This window comes from Somniosus microcephalus, chromosome 24 (genome assembly GCF_052327205.1).
Source record: "Somniosus microcephalus isolate GS21.2 chromosome 24, FLI_Smic_1.0, whole genome shotgun sequence".
NCBI classification, from domain to species: domain Eukaryota; kingdom Metazoa; phylum Chordata; class Chondrichthyes; order Squaliformes; family Somniosidae; genus Somniosus; species Somniosus microcephalus.
This window is the reverse complement of record NC_141010.1, coordinates 2234583-2251725: the sequence shown is the minus strand read 5'-3', so window position 1 is coordinate 2251725 and position 17143 is coordinate 2234583. Positions and strand designations below refer to the sequence as shown.

At 55.0% G+C, this 17143-nt stretch overlaps 1 protein-coding gene across 4 annotated transcripts in view; it reads left to right on the top strand.

Moving 5' to 3' along the window:
• The first annotated feature begins 286 nt into the window (after window positions 1-286).
• Window positions 287-17143, top strand: part of LOC147100954 (zona pellucida-binding protein 2-like) — a 46146-nt gene continuing 29289 nt past the window's right edge. For 2 of the 4 annotated variants that reach the window (XM_085966059.1, XM_085966058.1), the window contains exons 1-2: window positions 372-580; window positions 6797-6883. In XM_085966059.1, coding sequence (XP_085822185.1) covers window positions 424-580; window positions 6797-6883 — 244 coding nt within the window. In that variant the 5' untranslated portion in view covers window positions 372-423. Of the gene's footprint in view, window positions 306-369; window positions 581-6796; window positions 6884-17143 lie in introns of those variants that run through there. The other 2 variants (XM_085966061.1, XM_085966060.1) reach the window with 2 other exon arrangements.

Here is a 17143-nt window from a genome sequence, read left to right as displayed (position 1 = left end):
TTTGAACATAAGAAGAAGCCGTCGGCGAGATGGCGTCGAACGCACGACGGGCGTCTCAGGCCCTCACAGTAAGTGCGGTAGCCGGCAATGCGGCTGCGCAGTGAGGGTGGTTGAGAGGGGTGCCGGCAGTGCGCCTGCGCAGTGAGGGTGGGTGCGGCGGGAGCCAGCAGTCCGGCTGCGCAGTGAGGGTGGGTGGGGCGGGAGCCGGCAGTACGGCTGCGCAGTGAGGGTGGGTGGGGCGGGAGCCGGCAACGCGGCAGCGCAGTGACGGTGGTTGGGGCGGGAACCGGAAGTGCGCCTGCGCAGTGAGTGTGGTGGGGCGTGAGCCGGAAGTGCGCCTGCGCAGTGAGTGTGGTTGAGGCGGGAGCCGGCAGTGCGGCTGCGCAGTGAGGGTGGTTGAGGCGGGAGACGGCAGCGCAGCGCATGCTCGCTGGTTTCCGCTCTCTGTGTGCCCGGCGGCCGGGTTCGCGGGGCAGCGGTTGGTGCGTTGCCGAGCCGCCTGTCGCTGCACCGACCATGAGGAGGAGCGGGGCGCGGCTCCGGGTGGCGGCGCTGGCAATCCTGCTGTGCGTGGTGCCAGGTGAGGGGCTCCCGGGAGCCGCGCCCGATCCCGGCGGCAAATGGCGGCCGAACTGCGAGCGAATTCGAAAATAAACAGCTGGGCGGATGGACCGGGCCCGGCCTCGCACTCCCGGACCCCCAACCCTACCCCCACATTCCCCATACCGCAACTACTCGCCATCCCCCCCATTCCTCATCCCCATTCCCTTTTCCCCATCCCCCTTTCGCCCCTGTTCCCCGCCCTCCGCAGGCCCTCCCGCCCCCCTCCGTCGCCCCAGTTCCCCCCCTCCGTCGCCCCAGTTCCCCCCCTCCGTCGCCCCAGTTCCCCCCCTCCGTCGCCCCAGTTCCCCCCCTCCGTCCCCCCCTCCGTCGCCCCAGTTCCCCCCCCTCCGTCGCCCCAGTTCCCCCCCTCCGTCGCCCCAGTTCCCCCCCCTCCGTCGCCCCAGTTCCCCCCCTCCGTCGCCCCAGTTCCCCCCCTCCGTCGCCCCACTTCCCCCCTCCGTCGCCCCACTTCCCCCCCTCCGTCGCCCCATTCCCCCCCTCCGTCGCCCCACTTCCCCCCCCTCCGTCGCCCCAGTTCCCCCCCTCCGTCGCCCCAGTTCCCCCCCTCCGTCGCCCCACTTCCCCCCCTCCGTCGCCCCACTTCCCCCCCTCCGTCGCCCCAGTTCCCCCCCTCCGTCGCCCCACTTCCCCCCTCCGTCGCCCCAGTTCCCCCCCTCCGTCGCCCCAGTTCCCCCCCTCCGTCGCCCCAGTTCCCCCCCCTCCGTCGCCCCAGTTCCCCCCCTCCGTCGCCCCAGTTCCCCCCCTCCGTCGCCCCCAGTTCCCCCCCTCCGTCGCCCCAGTTCCCCCCCTCCGTCGCCCCACTTCCCCCCTCCGTCGCCCCACTTCCCCCCCTCCGTCGCCCCACTTCCCCCCCTCCGTCGCCCCACTTCCCCCCCTCCGTCGCCCCACTTCCCCCCCTCCGTCGCCCCACTTCCCCCCCTCCGTCGCCCCACTTCCCCCCCTCCGTCGCCCCACTTCCCCCCCTCCGTCGCCCCCACTTCCCCCCCTCCGTCGCCCCACTTCCCCCCCCTCCGTCGCCCCACTTCCCCCCCTCCGTCGCCCCACTTCCCCCCCTCCGTCGCCCCACTTCCCCCCCTCCGTCGCCCCACTTCCCCCCCTCCGTCGCCCCACTTCCCCCCCCTCCGTCGCCCCACTTCCCCCCCTCCGTCGCCCCACTTCCCCCCCTCCGTCGCCCCACTTCCCCCCCTCCGTCGCCCCACTTCCCCCCCCTCCGTCGCCCCACTTCCCCCCCCTCCGTCGCCCCACTTCCCCCCCTCCGTCGCCCCACTTCCCCCCCTCCGTCGCCCCACTTCCCCCCCTCCGTCGCCCCACTTCCCCCCCTCCGTCGCCCCACTTCCCCCCCTCCGTCGCCCCACTTCCCCCCCCTCCGTCGCCCCACTTCCCCCCCTCCGTCGCCCCACTTCCCCCCCTCCGTCGCCCCACTTCCCCCCCTCCGTCGCCCCACTTCCCCCCCTCCGTCGCCCCACTTCCCCCCCTCCGTCGCCCCACTTCCCCCCCTCCGTCGCCCCACTTCCCCCCCTCCGTCGCCCCACTTCCCCCCCTCCGTCGCCCCACTTCCCCCCCTCCGTCGCCCCACTTCCCCCCCTCCGTCGCCCCACTTCCCCCCTCCGTCGCCCCACTTCCCCCCCTCCGTCGCCCCACTTCCCCCCCTCCGTCGCCCCACTTCCCCCCCTCCGTCGCCCCACTTCCCCCCCTCCGTCGCCCCACTTCCCCCCCTCCGTCGCCCCACTTCCCCCCCTCCGTCGCCCCACTTCCCCCCCTCCGTCGCCCCACTTCCCCCCCTCCGTCGCCCCACTTCCCCCCCCTCCGTCGCCCCACTTCCCCCCCTCCGTCGCCCCACTTCCCCCCCTCCGTCGCCCCACTTCCCCCCCTCCGTCGCCCCACTTCCCCCCCTCCGTCGCCCCACTTCCCCCCCTCCGTCGCCCCACTTCCCCCCCTCCGTCGCCCCACTTCCCCCCCCTCCGTCGCCCCACTTCCCCCCCTCCGTCGCCCCACTTCCCCCCCTCCGTCGCCCCACTTCCCCCCCTCCGTCGCCCCACTTCCCCCCCTCCGTCGCCCCACTTCCCCCCCTCCGTCGCCCCACTTCCCCCCCTCCGTCGCCCCACTTCCCCCCCTCCGTCGCCCCACTTCCCCCCCTCCGTCGCCCCACTTCCCCCCCTCCGTCGCCCCACTTCCCCCCCTCCGTCGCCCCACTTCCCCCCTCCGTCGCCCCACTTCCCCCCCTCCGTCGCCCCACTTCCCCCCCTCCGTCGCCCCACTTCCCCCCCTCCGTCGCCCCACTTCCCCCCCTCCGTCGCCCCACTTCCCCCCCTCCGTCGCCCCACTTCCCCCCCTCCGTCGCCCCCACTTCCCCCCCTCCGTCGCCCCACTTCCCCCCCCTCCGTCGCCCCACTTCCCCCCCTCCGTCGCCCCACTTCCCCCCCTCCGTCGCCCCACTTCCCCCCCTCCGTCGCCCCACTTCCCCCCCTCCGTCGCCCCACTTCCCCCCCTCCGTCGCCCCACTTCCCCCCCTCCGTCGCCCCACTTCCCCCCCTCCGTCGCCCCACTTCCCCCCTCCGTCGCCCCACTTCCCCCCTCCGTCGCCCCACTTCCCCCCCTCCGTCGCCCCACTTCCCCCCCTCCGTCGCCCCACTTCCCCCCCCCTCCGTCGCCCCACTTCCCCCCCTCCGTCGCCCCACTTCCCCCCCTCCGTCGCCCCACTTCCCCCCCCTCCGTCGCCCACTTCCCCCCCTCCGTCGCCCCACTTCCCCCCCCTCCGTCGCCCCACTTCCCCCCCCTCCGTCGCCCCACTTCCCCCCCTCCGTCGCCCCACTTCCCCCCCTCCGTCGCCCCACTTCCCCCCCTCCGTCGCCCCACTTCCCCCCCCTCCGTCGCCCCACTTCCCCCCCCTCCGTCGCCCCACTTCCCCCCCTCCGTCGCCCCACTTCCCCCCCCTCCGTCGCCCCACTTCCCCCCCCTCCGTCGCCCCACTTCCCCCCCTCCGTCGCCCACTTCCCCCCCTCCGTCGCCCCACTTCCCCCCCCTCCGTCGCCCCACTTCCCCCCCCTCCGTCGCCCCACTTCCCCCCCTCCGTCGCCCCACTTCCCCCCCCTCCGTCGCCCCACTTCCCCCCCCTCCGTCGCCCCACTTCCCCCCCTCCGTCGCCCCACTTCCCCCCCCTCCGTCGCCCCACTTCCCCCCCTCCGTCGCCCCACTTCCCCCCCCTCCGTCGCCCCACTTCCCCCCCTCCGTCGCCCCACTTCCCCCCCTCCGTCGCCCCACTTCCCCCCCCTCCGTCGCCCCACTTCCCCCCCTCCGTCGCCCCACTTCCCCCCCTCCGTCGCCCCACTTCCCCCCCTCCGTCGCCCCACTTCCCCCCCTCCGTCGCCCCACTTCCCCCCCTCCGTCGCCCCACTTCCCCCCCTCCGTCGCCCCACTTCCCCCCCTCCGTCGCCCCACTTCCCCCCCTCCGTCGCCCCACTTCCCCCTCCGTCGCCCCACTTCCCCCCTCCGTCGCCCCACTTCCCCCCCTCCGTCGCCCCACTTCCCCCCCTCCGTCGCCCCACTTCCCCCCCCTCCGTCGCCCCACTTCCCCCCCCTCCGTCGCCCCACTTCCCCCCCCTCCGTCGCCCCACTTCCCCCCCCTCCGTCGCCCCACTTCCCCCCCTCCGTCGCCCCACTTCCCCCCCTCCGTCGCCCCACTTCCCCCCCCTCCGTCGCCCCACTTCCCCCCCCTCCGTCGCCCCACTTCCCCCCCCTCCGTCGCCCCACTTCCCCCCCCTCCGTCGCCCCACTTCCCCCCCCTCCGTCGCCCCACTTCCCCCCCCTCCGTCGCCCCACTTCCCCCCCCTCCGTCGCCCCACTTCCCCCCCCTCCGTCGCCCCACTTCCCCCCCCTCCGTCGCCCCACTTCCCCCCCCTCCGTCGCCCCACTTCCCCCCCCTCCGTCGCCCCACTTCCCCCCCCTCCGTCGCCCCACTTCCCCCCCCTCCGTCGCCCCACTTCCCCCCCCTCCGTCGCCCCACTTCCCCCCCCTCCGTCGCCCCACTTCCCCCCCCTCCGTCGCCCCACTTCCCCCCCCTCCGTCGCCCCACTTCCCCCCCCTCCGTCGCCCCACTTCCCCCCCCTCCGTCGCCCCACTTCCCCCCCCTCCGTCGCCCCACTTCCCCCCCCTCCGTCGCCCCACTTCCCCCCCCTCCGTCGCCCCACTTCCCCCCCCTCCGTCGCCCCACTTCCCCCCCCTCCGTCGCCCCACTTCCCCCCCCTCCGTCGCCCCACTTCCCCCCCCTCCGTCGCCCCACTTCCCCCCCCTCCGTCGCCCCACTTCCCCCCCCCTCCGTCGCCCCACTTCCCCCCCCTCCGTCGCCCCACTTCCCCCCCCTCCGTCGCCCCACTTCCCCCCCCCCCTCCGTCGCCCCACTTCCCCCCCCTCCGTCGCCCCTCCTGGCTGTTTCTCGAGCGAACAGCGACGGTCGCTTTAAAGACTGCCAGTTAAACCGCTCAATGCTTGGGTGGAGCGTACACGCTACCATTCGTACAATTGGTACAGGACCTCTAGTTGCATATTTAAGCAGCCTCTGGCCTGGTTCAGGTTGGCAGGCTGCTCACTCATTTACAGGGGGCAAGGTATTGACTTGGATAGAGAACTGGTTGGCAGACAGAAAGCAAAGAGTTGGAATAAACGGGTCTTTTTCCGAGTGGCAGGCAGTGACTAGTGGGGTACTGCAGGGATTGGTGCTAGGACCCCAGCTATTCACAATATATATTAATGATCTAGACAAGGGAACTGGATGTAATATCTCCAAATTTGCAGACGACACAAAGCTGGGTGGGCATGTGCTGTGAGGAGGATGCCGAGAAACTCCAGGACGATTTGGACAGGTTGGGTGACTGGGCAGAAGCATGGCAGATGCAATATAACGTGGATAAATGTGAGGTTATCCACTTTGGTAGTAAAAACAGGAAGGCAGAGTATTATCTGAATGGCAATAGATTGGGAGAAGGGGAAGTGCAACGAGACCTGGGTGTTCTTGTGCACCAGTCGCTGAAGGTAAGCATGCAGGTGCAGCAGGCGGTTAAGAAGGCAAATGGTATGTTGGCCATCGTAGCAAGAGGGTTTGAGTACAGGAGCAAGGATGTCTTGCTGCAGTTGTACAGGGCCTTGGTGAGACCACATCTTGAGTATTGTGTGCAGTTTTGGTCGCCTAATCTGAGGAAGGATGTTCTTGCCATGGAAGGAGTTCAGCGAAGATTCACCAGGCTGATACCTGGGGTGGCAGGAATGACGTATGAGGAGAGATTGGGTCGATTGGGCTTGCACTCGCTAGAGTTTAGAAGAATGAGGAGATCTCATCGAAACTTATAAAATTCTGACAGGACTGGACAGACTAGATGCAGGAAGAATGTTCCCGATGGTCGGGGAGTCCAGAACCAGGGGTCACAGTCTAAGGATAAGGGATAGACCATTTAGGACAGAAATGAGGAGGAATTTCTTCACCCAGAGAGTGGTGAACCTGTGGAATTCTCTGCCACAGAGGGCGGTGGAGGCCAGTTCATTAAATATATTCAAGAAAGAGTTGGATATATTTCTTGAGGCTAAAGGGATCAAGGGATATGGGGAGAAGGCAGGGACAGGGTACTGAATTTGGATGATCAGCCATGATCTCATTGAATGGCGGAGCAGGCTCGAGGGGCCGAATGGCCTACTCCTGCTCCTATCTTCTATGTTTCTAAAACTTGCATTAGGTGGGCCTTGGATGTCAATGGGATGACTAAGCCCACCTCCCCCCATTTCCTATTACTGGCCACCCTTTTTCCAGGCGAGAAACAGGCAGCCAGCAGTTGAAAATAGCCCCCTCTGTCTGCACATACATGAAGAATGTTCAACTGAGTAAGTTACCAGATGGGTTCTGTGGAACCATACCCAAGAGAAGGGCAGTGTCTTCAGAAAAGAAAATGGAGAAAAACACAGCTCTTTATGTACAGAACAAAGCTCCAATCATCACTGCAAAGGGACTCCTTCGTTTTCATTTCTAAACCCATCTTTTAATTCTGTGTATGTGTGAAGGCGTTTACAGATGTGATCCTACTTCACCCCTGCAGACACAAAATGGGCAAATAGCCTGTGAACTATTATTAAAAAATTAACCTGTAGGCAGAAATATTACAACTGTTGCTGTTCTTTTATAACACAGGTAAAGGTGATGACACCATACAGGATCACAGCGAACTCTCTGGACCTAGCATAGTCACAGAAGTTTATGGCAACAGCAACAAACCAGGTAACTAAAAGCAAGAGTGGGTGAAGCAAAATTAATAACTGGCACAAGTGACCTTGGTGAGGATGGTACATGATGCAAGACCTGAAATTTAAGGCAGCAGAGAAATATTGTGATTTAACAAAAACAAATCAAGTGCTGTAAAGGCAGACTATTGGTATGTTTTGGGGCTAAAAGGGGGCAATAAGACCAGTTTACATTTATTTGAGGTAAAACAGCATCCCAATCTTTTCCATCTCTAAGGAAAGGTAAAGTGCTTTTGGCTACGGTTTGCACAAATATTATTGTGACATTGTATTGATAGTTGTGATTTAACACTGTGCATTCTCACATGACAAATCACAATTATTAATCCTTCTCTAGACTTTCATATCAATTGCTTGGAGTGTCTGCCACTACTGGCAACAAGGCAACTAAATAAAATTAACCTGTTCCCACTAAATCAACAGCTGAGCTGCTGCCTCAGTGCCCCCGTCTTTGCTGGTGTTTCCGTGTCTTGTCCCTGGATCTGTCTCAGCGCCTTGCAACAGAGCAAACAAACACTGAGCACAGAGCGGGATTAAAACGGAATGGACTTAAACAGAGTGTTTTATTTGGGAATTTGGAAAGAGTGGGAATTCGAAGAGGGGGAAGGAGTTGCTGCTTTTTGCCGACACTACTTGTAGCGCTATGTGTTACAGGTAGATATTTAATTTCAGTACCCATAACTTAATCTAAATCAAGTAAACAGTCAAGAAACGACACTGTAAACTAAGTTACCTAATTACAAATTTAATTACATTTAATTAAATAGAACAAGGTTATATAGGGATGGCGGTGCAGGCGGTGTGCCACAACTGCAGCATGTGGGAGTTTGTGGAGAGCATTGTGATCCCGGACAACCACGTTTGCAGTAAGTGCCTGCATCTTGAGGAACTTCAGCTCAGAGTGTTTGAGCTGGAGTCTGAGGTGCAGACATTGCGGGGCATCAGGGATGGGGAGAGTTACCTGGACACCATGGGCTGGACTTTGCCAGCCCTGGGGAGGTGGGTTTGGAGGCAGGACTGCCAGGAAAATGGCAGAATCTGGGGGTGGGTACCCATCCCGCCCCCAACCCGCCTCCGTGCCATCTTCCCAGGAGGCGGGTAGCCGACCCGCACCGGGCCCCGTCTCCTGGAGGCGGGAAGGGGATTACAGCCACAACTGCCTGTTAACAGGTAGTTCACAGGCAGATCAGAGGATTATCCCCATTTTTCCAGCAGAGGCACGGGCTTCCCGACGTTGGGAAACCCCACCAGAGTCACCGAGGCGAGGCGGGGGTCGGAGGGGTGCAAAAGTGCACTGTGGAGTAAGTGATGGGTGCAAGTTTGGAGAGGTATGTATGTGAGGTGAGTGTGAAGTGATAGAAAATGTTTATTTACCTTTGTTTCTTCCTGCAGGCTTCAACAGTTGGGGATGCAAAGAGTCTCGCATCTCGCCGGCAGAGATGACAGATGGCTGCTGCATTCTCCGATGCAACAACCGTCTAATTTCTGCTCACAAAAGAGGTTTGATGAGTCTTGAATACAAGAACTCATCAAACAACAGAGAATGTCAGTGTTTGACAGCTTCACAGAGCTGCCAAACAATGACAATTCATCTGTCAAAATTTGACAGATGCAGTGTCATAGGCTGATGTTCTCTGTAACCGATTTCCCCTTAATTGACCAACAAGGTCAATCAAGGGAAAATAGCGCGGGTTGGCCAGATCGATGGAGGTGGGACTAAAACTCGACAAGCAGCAGTCCCGCCTCCAACGCACCCCCATTGGCAAAATCACCCCCTTTGATCCAGGAGGCAGCCACACCCCTTAGGTAGTGGTACAGGTCTGGTTAGTGGTCAGGGACAGGAGGGTGTGACTGCAACTCAGGGGACCCCAGGTGCAGTGCTGGAGGAGCCTCAGCCTTTGCCCATGTCCAACAGGTATGAGGGTCTTGCTGCCTGTGTGGATGAGGGAAAAGCCTGCAGGATGGATGAGCAAGCTGACCATGGTGCAGGAGGCCATTCAAGTGGGGGGAGTGAAAGGGAATGTAGTTGTGGTAGGGGACAGTATAGTCAGGGGGATAGATACTGTTCTCTGCAGCCGCGACCGAGAGTTCTGAAGGTTGTGTTGCCTGCCCGGTGCCAGGGTTAAAGACATCTCGCAGCTGGAGAAGAACTTGGAGCGGGAGGGGGAGGATCCAGTTGTCATAGAAACATAGAAGATAGGAGCAGGAGTAGGCCATTTGGCCCCTCGCGCCTGTTCCACCATTTAATGAGATCATGGCTGATCATCATCCAAATGTAGGTACCAATGACATAGGTAGAACTAGGAATGAGGTTCTGCTGAGGGAGTTTGAGGAGCTAGGATCCAAATTAAAAAGCAGAACCTCAAAGGTAATAATCTCTGGATTGTTACCTGAGCCATGTGCAAATTGGCATAGGGACAAACAGATTAGAGGTTTAAATGCGTGGCTCAGAGTGGTGTGGGATGTAGTGTATGTGCCTTTAAGAGCCCCATGTGTGCTGTAATGCCGATAATGGCCACTCGGGCTATATAAGCCTGTATATTGTGTTATATCCGTTAGTACCCCTCCAGACTTTGCTTAGTAAACACCTATGAACCAACTCCTGTCTCCAGTGTCTCTATCAACACACGGACACTACAGTGGCGACGAAGTGGAAACGGACTTACCTGCAATTCGGCAGCACCTCAAGGACATCGATTCCTCGGGCGTCCAGAAGACTCAAGAAAGTGAAAGAAGCTGTGGTTTCACCAGCTGGCCAAGCTGGTGGCAGGTACTGCGCTAATCCTTCCTGGGCGTCAGGCTGGGGCTCCAGCGGCTGGCTCTACAGCTGGGACAAGCAGCGAAATCGGAGGCAAGCAATAACACGGGGAGGGAGCACTCGGGAGACGGCCGGCGCTGCAAGCAGGTCGGCGTTCAGACCTAGAGAGAAAGTCCGGCGGGAACGAGTCTCCAACTGTAAATAAACAAATAAAAAAAGAACGGAAACCGCGGGAAACAGCGTTGTCATCGGCAGCAGTGGCGGGAAAGCGCGGGAAGCGCCATATCTTTTCTGCAGAAAAGAAAGAAAAGCGCGGGAAGCGCCATATCTTTTCTAAGATGCCTAAGTCTGGCAATATTGATGCTTTTGATAGCGAAATAGAGGATTGGACCACATATGTGGAAAGAGTAGAGGTATATTGCACTGCAAATGGAATAGAAGATGAAAAAAAAGCTTCAGTACTGCTGAATCTAATGGGCGCAAAGGCATACGGGCTGTTACAAAATTTAATCACTCCAGCCAAACCAAAGGACAAGGATTTTAAAGAAATTGTTGATACCCTGCAGGAGCACTTAAACCCAACACCGCTGCTGATAGTGGAACGATTCAAATTCTTCAAGAGAAATCAACACAAGAATGAAAGTAACGCTGATTACCTCACCGAATTAAGAAAGCTATCAAAACACTGCCAATTCGGGGCAGGACTAGCAGATTATCTTCGAGACAAATTCGTCTGTGGTCTCTTAAGTGAAGGAACACAAAAAAGGCTGCTTTCTGAAAAAGATTTAACACTGGACAAGGCTTTCAGTATGGCTGTATCATACGAAGCAGCAGCAAGAGGAGCTGCAGAGATACAACAAAAGACACAGGACTTCGGCACCCGTGAAATGACACAGGGTTTCGAAAGATGTTATTGCTGCGGCAGATCCACCCATAACCAGAGGGACTGCTGGTTCAAGGACAAAGCATGCAGGCGATGCGGAAAGATTGGACACATTGCACGGGTATGCCGATCTGGACAAAATAAATCCACAGACAGGGAAAAAAAAAATCAATAAAGAAAAGTACAGAAAAGTACAAATGATGACGGACAGTAGCTCCGAAGACCAGAAGAGCGATAGCGACTCCGAAAACAAGAGACTAAGCTGTCTCAAATTACATAATGTACTTGCCAAAGATGACTACCAGACCATTTGGGTTACCCTCACGATAGCAGGGTCCCCAGTTAAAATGGAGCTAGATACAGGATCAGCTCTGACCGTAATAAATCGACGGGATTACGAGAGGCTATTTCCGCATATACCTTTAAAAGACACATCCATTATCTTAAAAACATATACGGGGCAGAAAGTATACCCCAAAGGAAAAATAAAGGTGCCTGTTGTATACAACAGCAAGGAAATACAAAAGTTGTATTTATACATTCTACAAGATGGTGGCCCACCACTGTTAGGACGTGAATGGATCAGGAAAATACGTTTAGACTGGCACTCCATTCAGGCACTGACGGTGACCAGTAAGAAAAAAAACGATGACGTCATACCTGAACGATTAAAAGACATCTTGGCCAACGCCAAAGAAGTGTTTCAAGAGAAACTAGGAACCTTGAAAGGCATCACCGCCTCAATAAAAGTGGAAGATGCAGCAATTCCCAAGTTTTTTAAAGCAAGACCAGTGCCATACGCAATTCGTCCAGCAGTCGAGGCAGAGCTGGAGAATTTGGAAAATGCAGGCGTGTTATCCAAAATAGATTGGAGCGAGTGGGCAACACCCATCGTTCCAGTCATGAAGAAAGCATTGAATAATAATAAATCTGAAGAACAGAGAAAAATTCGCATCTGTGGAGACTTCAAGGTGACGGTAAACCCGGTCCTTCACACGGTACAGTATCCTCTTCCGAGGATAGATATTTTCGCCTCACTATCCGGAGGGAAACGTTTCACCAAAATTGACTTGGCACAGGCATATCTACAGATGGAGGTTGAAGAGGCCTCTAAAAAAATATCTCTCGATAAATACAAAGGTCTGTACCAGTACAATCGACTAGTTTTCGGAGTAGCATCCGCTCCAGCTATCTGGCAAAGAGCTATGGAGCAAGTCCTCCAAGGGATTCCGGGTACTCAATGCTACCTAGACGACATCCTTGTAACAGGAGAAAACGACAACGAGCACCTTGCCAATTTGGAGCAGGTGCTCACTAGGCTGAGAGAACGGGGCCTACGAGCAAATCACCCCAAGTGCGAATTTTTCTGAAATCAAATATCATATTGTGGCCACATAATAAATAAGGAAGGGTTGCATAAGTCACCTGAAAAAATTGAAGCGGTCATAAAAGCCCCAGCACCTGAAAATGTTTCACAATTAAGGTCGTTCCTGGGATTAATAAATTACTATCATAAATTTTTACCCAACTTATCAACTCTTCTACACCCTCTTAATGAACTGCTACAAACAGGAGTAATTTGGAAATGGAACGAAGACTGTAAACGTGCCTTCCAAAAATGCAAAGACTTAATCACATCCAAAGAAGTTTTGGCTCATTACAACCCATCACTGCCAATCAGACTGGCGTGCGATGCATCCCCTTACGGCATAGGAGCAGTATTATTGCATAAATTCCCTGATGGCTCGGAACGGCCGATAGCTTTTGCGTCACGCTCATTGAACTCAGCTGAACGTAACTATGCCCAAATCGACAGGGAAGCACTCGGCCTGGTATGGGGAGTGAAGAAATTCAACCATTACCTACACGTACAAAAATTTACCTTGTTGACTGACCATCAACCCCTCATCTCCATATTCAACCCTAAAAAGGGTGTTCCCATTATGACAGCGCAAAGGCTACAGAGGTGGTCCCTTTTTCTAGGGGCACACCAATGCAACATAGAATACAAAGGATCAAAACAGCATGGGAATGCTGACGGTTTATCGCGCCTACCGTTGCCAACGGTAGACCCAGTGGCGATGTTCCACTCTACCATAGTGGAATGTCTACCAGTAACAAATTCTGCCATTGAAACGGAAATGAGAAATGACCCGACTCTCTCACGGGTCTACGATTTAACAGTGAAGGGATGGCCAGCACATGGCGAACCACTGTTGCCAGCATTCTCGCAAAGAAGAGAACAGCTGTCAGTGTGCCAAGGAACCTTGATCTGTGGATCCAGAGTGGTGATTCCACCCAAACTCCAGGATAAAGTGCTAAAGGAGCTTCATGAGGGGCATCTGGGTGGAGTGAAAATGAAGAACCTAGCCAGGGCGTTTGTATGGTGGCCAGGTATCGATGGAGACATCGAAGAAATGACCAAGAGCTGCCTAGGATGCCAGAAGGTCCAAAACGCTCCACCACAAGCCCCTCTACATCCATGGGAGTGGCCCTCATCTCCCTGGCAAAGGGTACACATCGACTTTGCTGGTCCATTTATGGACTCAATGTTCTTAATCGCGGTTGATGCACACTCCAAGTGGCCGGAGGTAATAAAGATGTCCTCCACCACCACGGAAAAAACCATCACAGTATTAAGGACCATATTTGCCAGGAATGGGCTGCCGGAACAGATCTGTTCTGATAATGGACTGCAATTTGTGTCCGAAGAATTCAGGAAGTTCTTAAAAAACAATGAGGTTAAGCAGTACACGTCCGCCCCATACCATCCCGCCACCAATGGATTGGCTGAAAGGTTTGTCCAGACCTTCAAGAAGGCCATAAAGGCCATGGGTAATGAAGACATAAAACTTCAGCACAAGGTGGATAACTTCTTGTTCGCATACAGGAATGCAACACATATGGTTACCAACCAAACTCCCGCCATGATGTTCTTCAATAGAAACCTAAGATGCCGGCTGGATTTGGTCAAGCCCAACATCAGAAGGGACGTGGAGAACCGGCAGTTTCAAGGCATGAATGAAAGGCCAACTAGAACCTTCCAGATAGGTCAACAAGTTTTGGCCCGGGACTACCGTACCGAGAAATGGCAGCCTGGAACTATCTGCACACGACTAGGACCACGGATGTATACCATGGACATCGGAGAAAGCATAATAAGGCGCCATGCTGACCAAATCATAGAGCCATCCGAAAAGGGACAACCTACACCACAACTCTATACGCCTAACGATGAAGTAGAGATACCCATATCTACCTCCGATCCGGTGATACTGGAACCCGATGAACCCGACACTGGCATTCAAGCCGAATCAGCTTTGCCAAAAGAACCTACTACACCACCAGAAACTACTACACCACCGAGGCGTTATCCGGACCGAGTCAGGAAGCCTCCAGAGAGATTGACTTAAAATTAATTAACTACAGCAATGTGTATATTATTTTTCTTATAACATGTAATTAATAATTACTTAAAATATGATGTACTGGTTAGCTAAAAGGGGAGGAATTGTAGTGTATGTGCCTTTAAGAGCCCCATGTGTGCTGTAATGCCGGTAATGGCCACTCGGGCTATATAAGCCTGTATATTGTGTTATATCCGTTAGTACCCCTCCAGACTTTGCTTGGTAAACACCTATGAACCAACTCCTGTCTCCAGTGTCTCTATCAACACACGGACACTACATGGGAGGATGGGGTTTAAGTTCATGGGGCACTGGCACCAGTACTGGGGAAAGAGGGAGCTGTTCCGTTGGGATGGGCTCCACTTAAACCGGGCTGGGACCAGTGTCCTGGCGAACCGAATAACTAAGGCAGCCAACGGCTTTAAACCAGTGAAAGAGGAGTGGGAGGATTCAGGAAAGAGTGAATTTAAAAGCAGCGAGAGAAATGTCAAGGCTCTGGAGCAGAGTAGAGTTTTGGGTAAAAATAAGCAGAGTGGGTCAGGAAGGGACAGAGAGAGTAACAAAGGTAATAGGGCATCAGTGACTAAGGTGACATCAGGGAAAAATAGAAATAAGTCAAAGCTAAAGGCACTATATCTGAATGCACGAAGCAGTCCCAACAAAATAGATGAATTAATAACGCAGGTAGAAATGAACAGGTTTGATCTAATAGCCATTACGGAGATGTGGTTGCAATGTGGCCAAGGTTGGGAACTAAATATTCCAGGATACTTAACTTTTGAAAGAGATAGGCAAAATGGAAAAGGAGGAGGGGTAGCCCTGATAATGAAGGATGGGATAAAGGCAGTAAAGAGAAAGGATCTTCCGAAAATCAAGAAGTAGAATCAGTTTGGGTGGAGCTAAGAAGCAGCAAGATGCAGAAAACATTGGTGGGAGTTGTTTCTAGGCCCCCAAACAGTAGTTGTAATGTAGGGCAGAGTATAAATCAGGAAATTAGAGGCGCATGTAACAAGGATAATACAGTAATCATGGGGGACTTTAATCTACATATAGACTGGGCAAACCAAATTTGCAGTAAGTGTGGAGGACGAATTCATTGAATGTAGGCAAGATAGTTTTTTAGATCAGTATGTTGAGGATCCAACTAGGGAACAGACTATTTTAGATCTAATATTGTGCAACGAGAAAGGGTTAATTAATAACCTTGTAGTAAAGGGGCCTTTAGGGAAGAGTGACCATAATATGATAGAATTTTATATTGAGTGTTAAAGTGATTTAGTTAAATCTGAAACTAGGGTCTTAAATCTATAGAAAGCAAACTATGTAGGTATGAGGGGCGAGTTGGCTAAGGTAGATTGGGAAACTACATTAAAAGGTATGATGGTCGAGAAGCAATGGTTGGAATTTAGAGAATTAATACATAATTTACAACAAATATACATTCCTTTAAGGCACAAAAACCCCACAGGAAAAGTGGTCCAACCGTGGCTAACGAGACGTTAAAGATAGTATTACATCAAAGGAAGAGGCTTATAATGCTGCCAAAAAGCGTAGTAAACCTGAGGATTGGGAGGATTTTAGAATTCGGCAAAGGAAGACCGAGAAATTGATAAAGAAAGGGAAAATAGAATATGAGAGTAAACTAGTGAGAGATGTAAAAACAGACTGTAAAAGCTTCTATAGGTATGTAAAAAGGAAAAGATTAGCGAAAGTAAATGTGGGTCTCTTACAGGCTGAGACAGGAGAAATTATAATGGGGAATAAAGAAATGGCAGAGGAATTAAACAAATACTTTGTGTCTGTCTTCACGGAAAAAGACGCAAAAAACTTCCCGGAAATAGTGGAGAACCAAGGGTCTAGCGAGAATGAGGAACTGAAAGAAATTAGCATTAATAAAAAAAATGGTACTGGAGAAATTAATGGGACTGAAAGCCAATAAATCCCCATGACCTGATGGCCTACATCCTAGGGTTTTGAAAGAGGTTGCTATGGAGATAGTGGATGCATTGGTTGTCATTTTCCAAAATTCCATAGATTCTGGAATGGTTCCCACGGATTGGAAGGTAGCAAATGTAACTCCACTATTTAAGAAAGGAGGGAGAGAAAAAGCGGGGAACTACAGACCTGTTAGCCTGACATCAGTAGTAGGGAAAATGCTGGAATCTATTATTATATAAGGACATGGTAACAGGGCACTTAGAAAATCATAATATGATTAGGCAGAGTCAACATGGTTTTATGAAAGGGAAATCATTTTGACAAATCTGTTAAAAGTTTTTTGAAGATGTAACTAGCAGAATAGATAAGGGGGAACCAATGGATGTGGTGTATTTGGATTTTCTGAAGGCATTCGATAAGGTGCCATACAAGAGGTTGTGGCGACACGCCACCACTGGACATAATCCGCTCACGGCGGCACAGACAGTCTAAGCAGAAGCCCCCAGCCGGGGGGCCCTTTCCTCCAGCAACTTGTTTCCCGCAGGGACAGGCTGCCGGGAGCACTTCCTGTCTGGGAAGTATTTAAGTGGATGCGCGGGCTTTTCTAGTTCCTGTTTGTCATGTGGTTGGAATAAAGCAGTTGTGTTTTCAATAGCTCTGGTCTCGACTCCCACGTTTGCCGCGGTATCTCAACACTGGTGACCCCGACGCTCAGGACGAATCCTAAGCTAGCATGGCGGATACAAACGCAGTCACGGTTAAATTACCAGACTTTTGGGAGAACCTCGCCGAAGCCTGGTTCGTTCAAGCTGAGTCCAGATTCCGGCTGAAAGGCATTACAGTCGACGCCACGAAGTACGACTACCTCGTCGCCTCGCTCACCTACGCTACAGTCCCCAAGGTTTGGGCAGCGCTGCAGAATCCACCAACGGAGGGCAAGTACGAACATCTGAAGGCTGCGCTACTTAAAAAATTTCAAACGTCCTCTTACCAGCGCCACTGCCAACTCCTGGACCTCCCCGGCCTTGGTGACGCTTCACCATCAGACCTGCTTTCCCACATGCTGTCCCTCTCAGACGACAAAAATCCCGGCGCCCTTTTTCGCACGCTTTTCATTCGGCAGCTCCCCGCCAGCATCCGCCCGCTCATTGTGGAGTCTGACTCCACGGACCTGAATGATATAGCCGAAAAGGCCGACCGGCTGCTCTCTGCACAGGCCGCTCGCGACGTCGCGCCCGACCTCACGGCAAC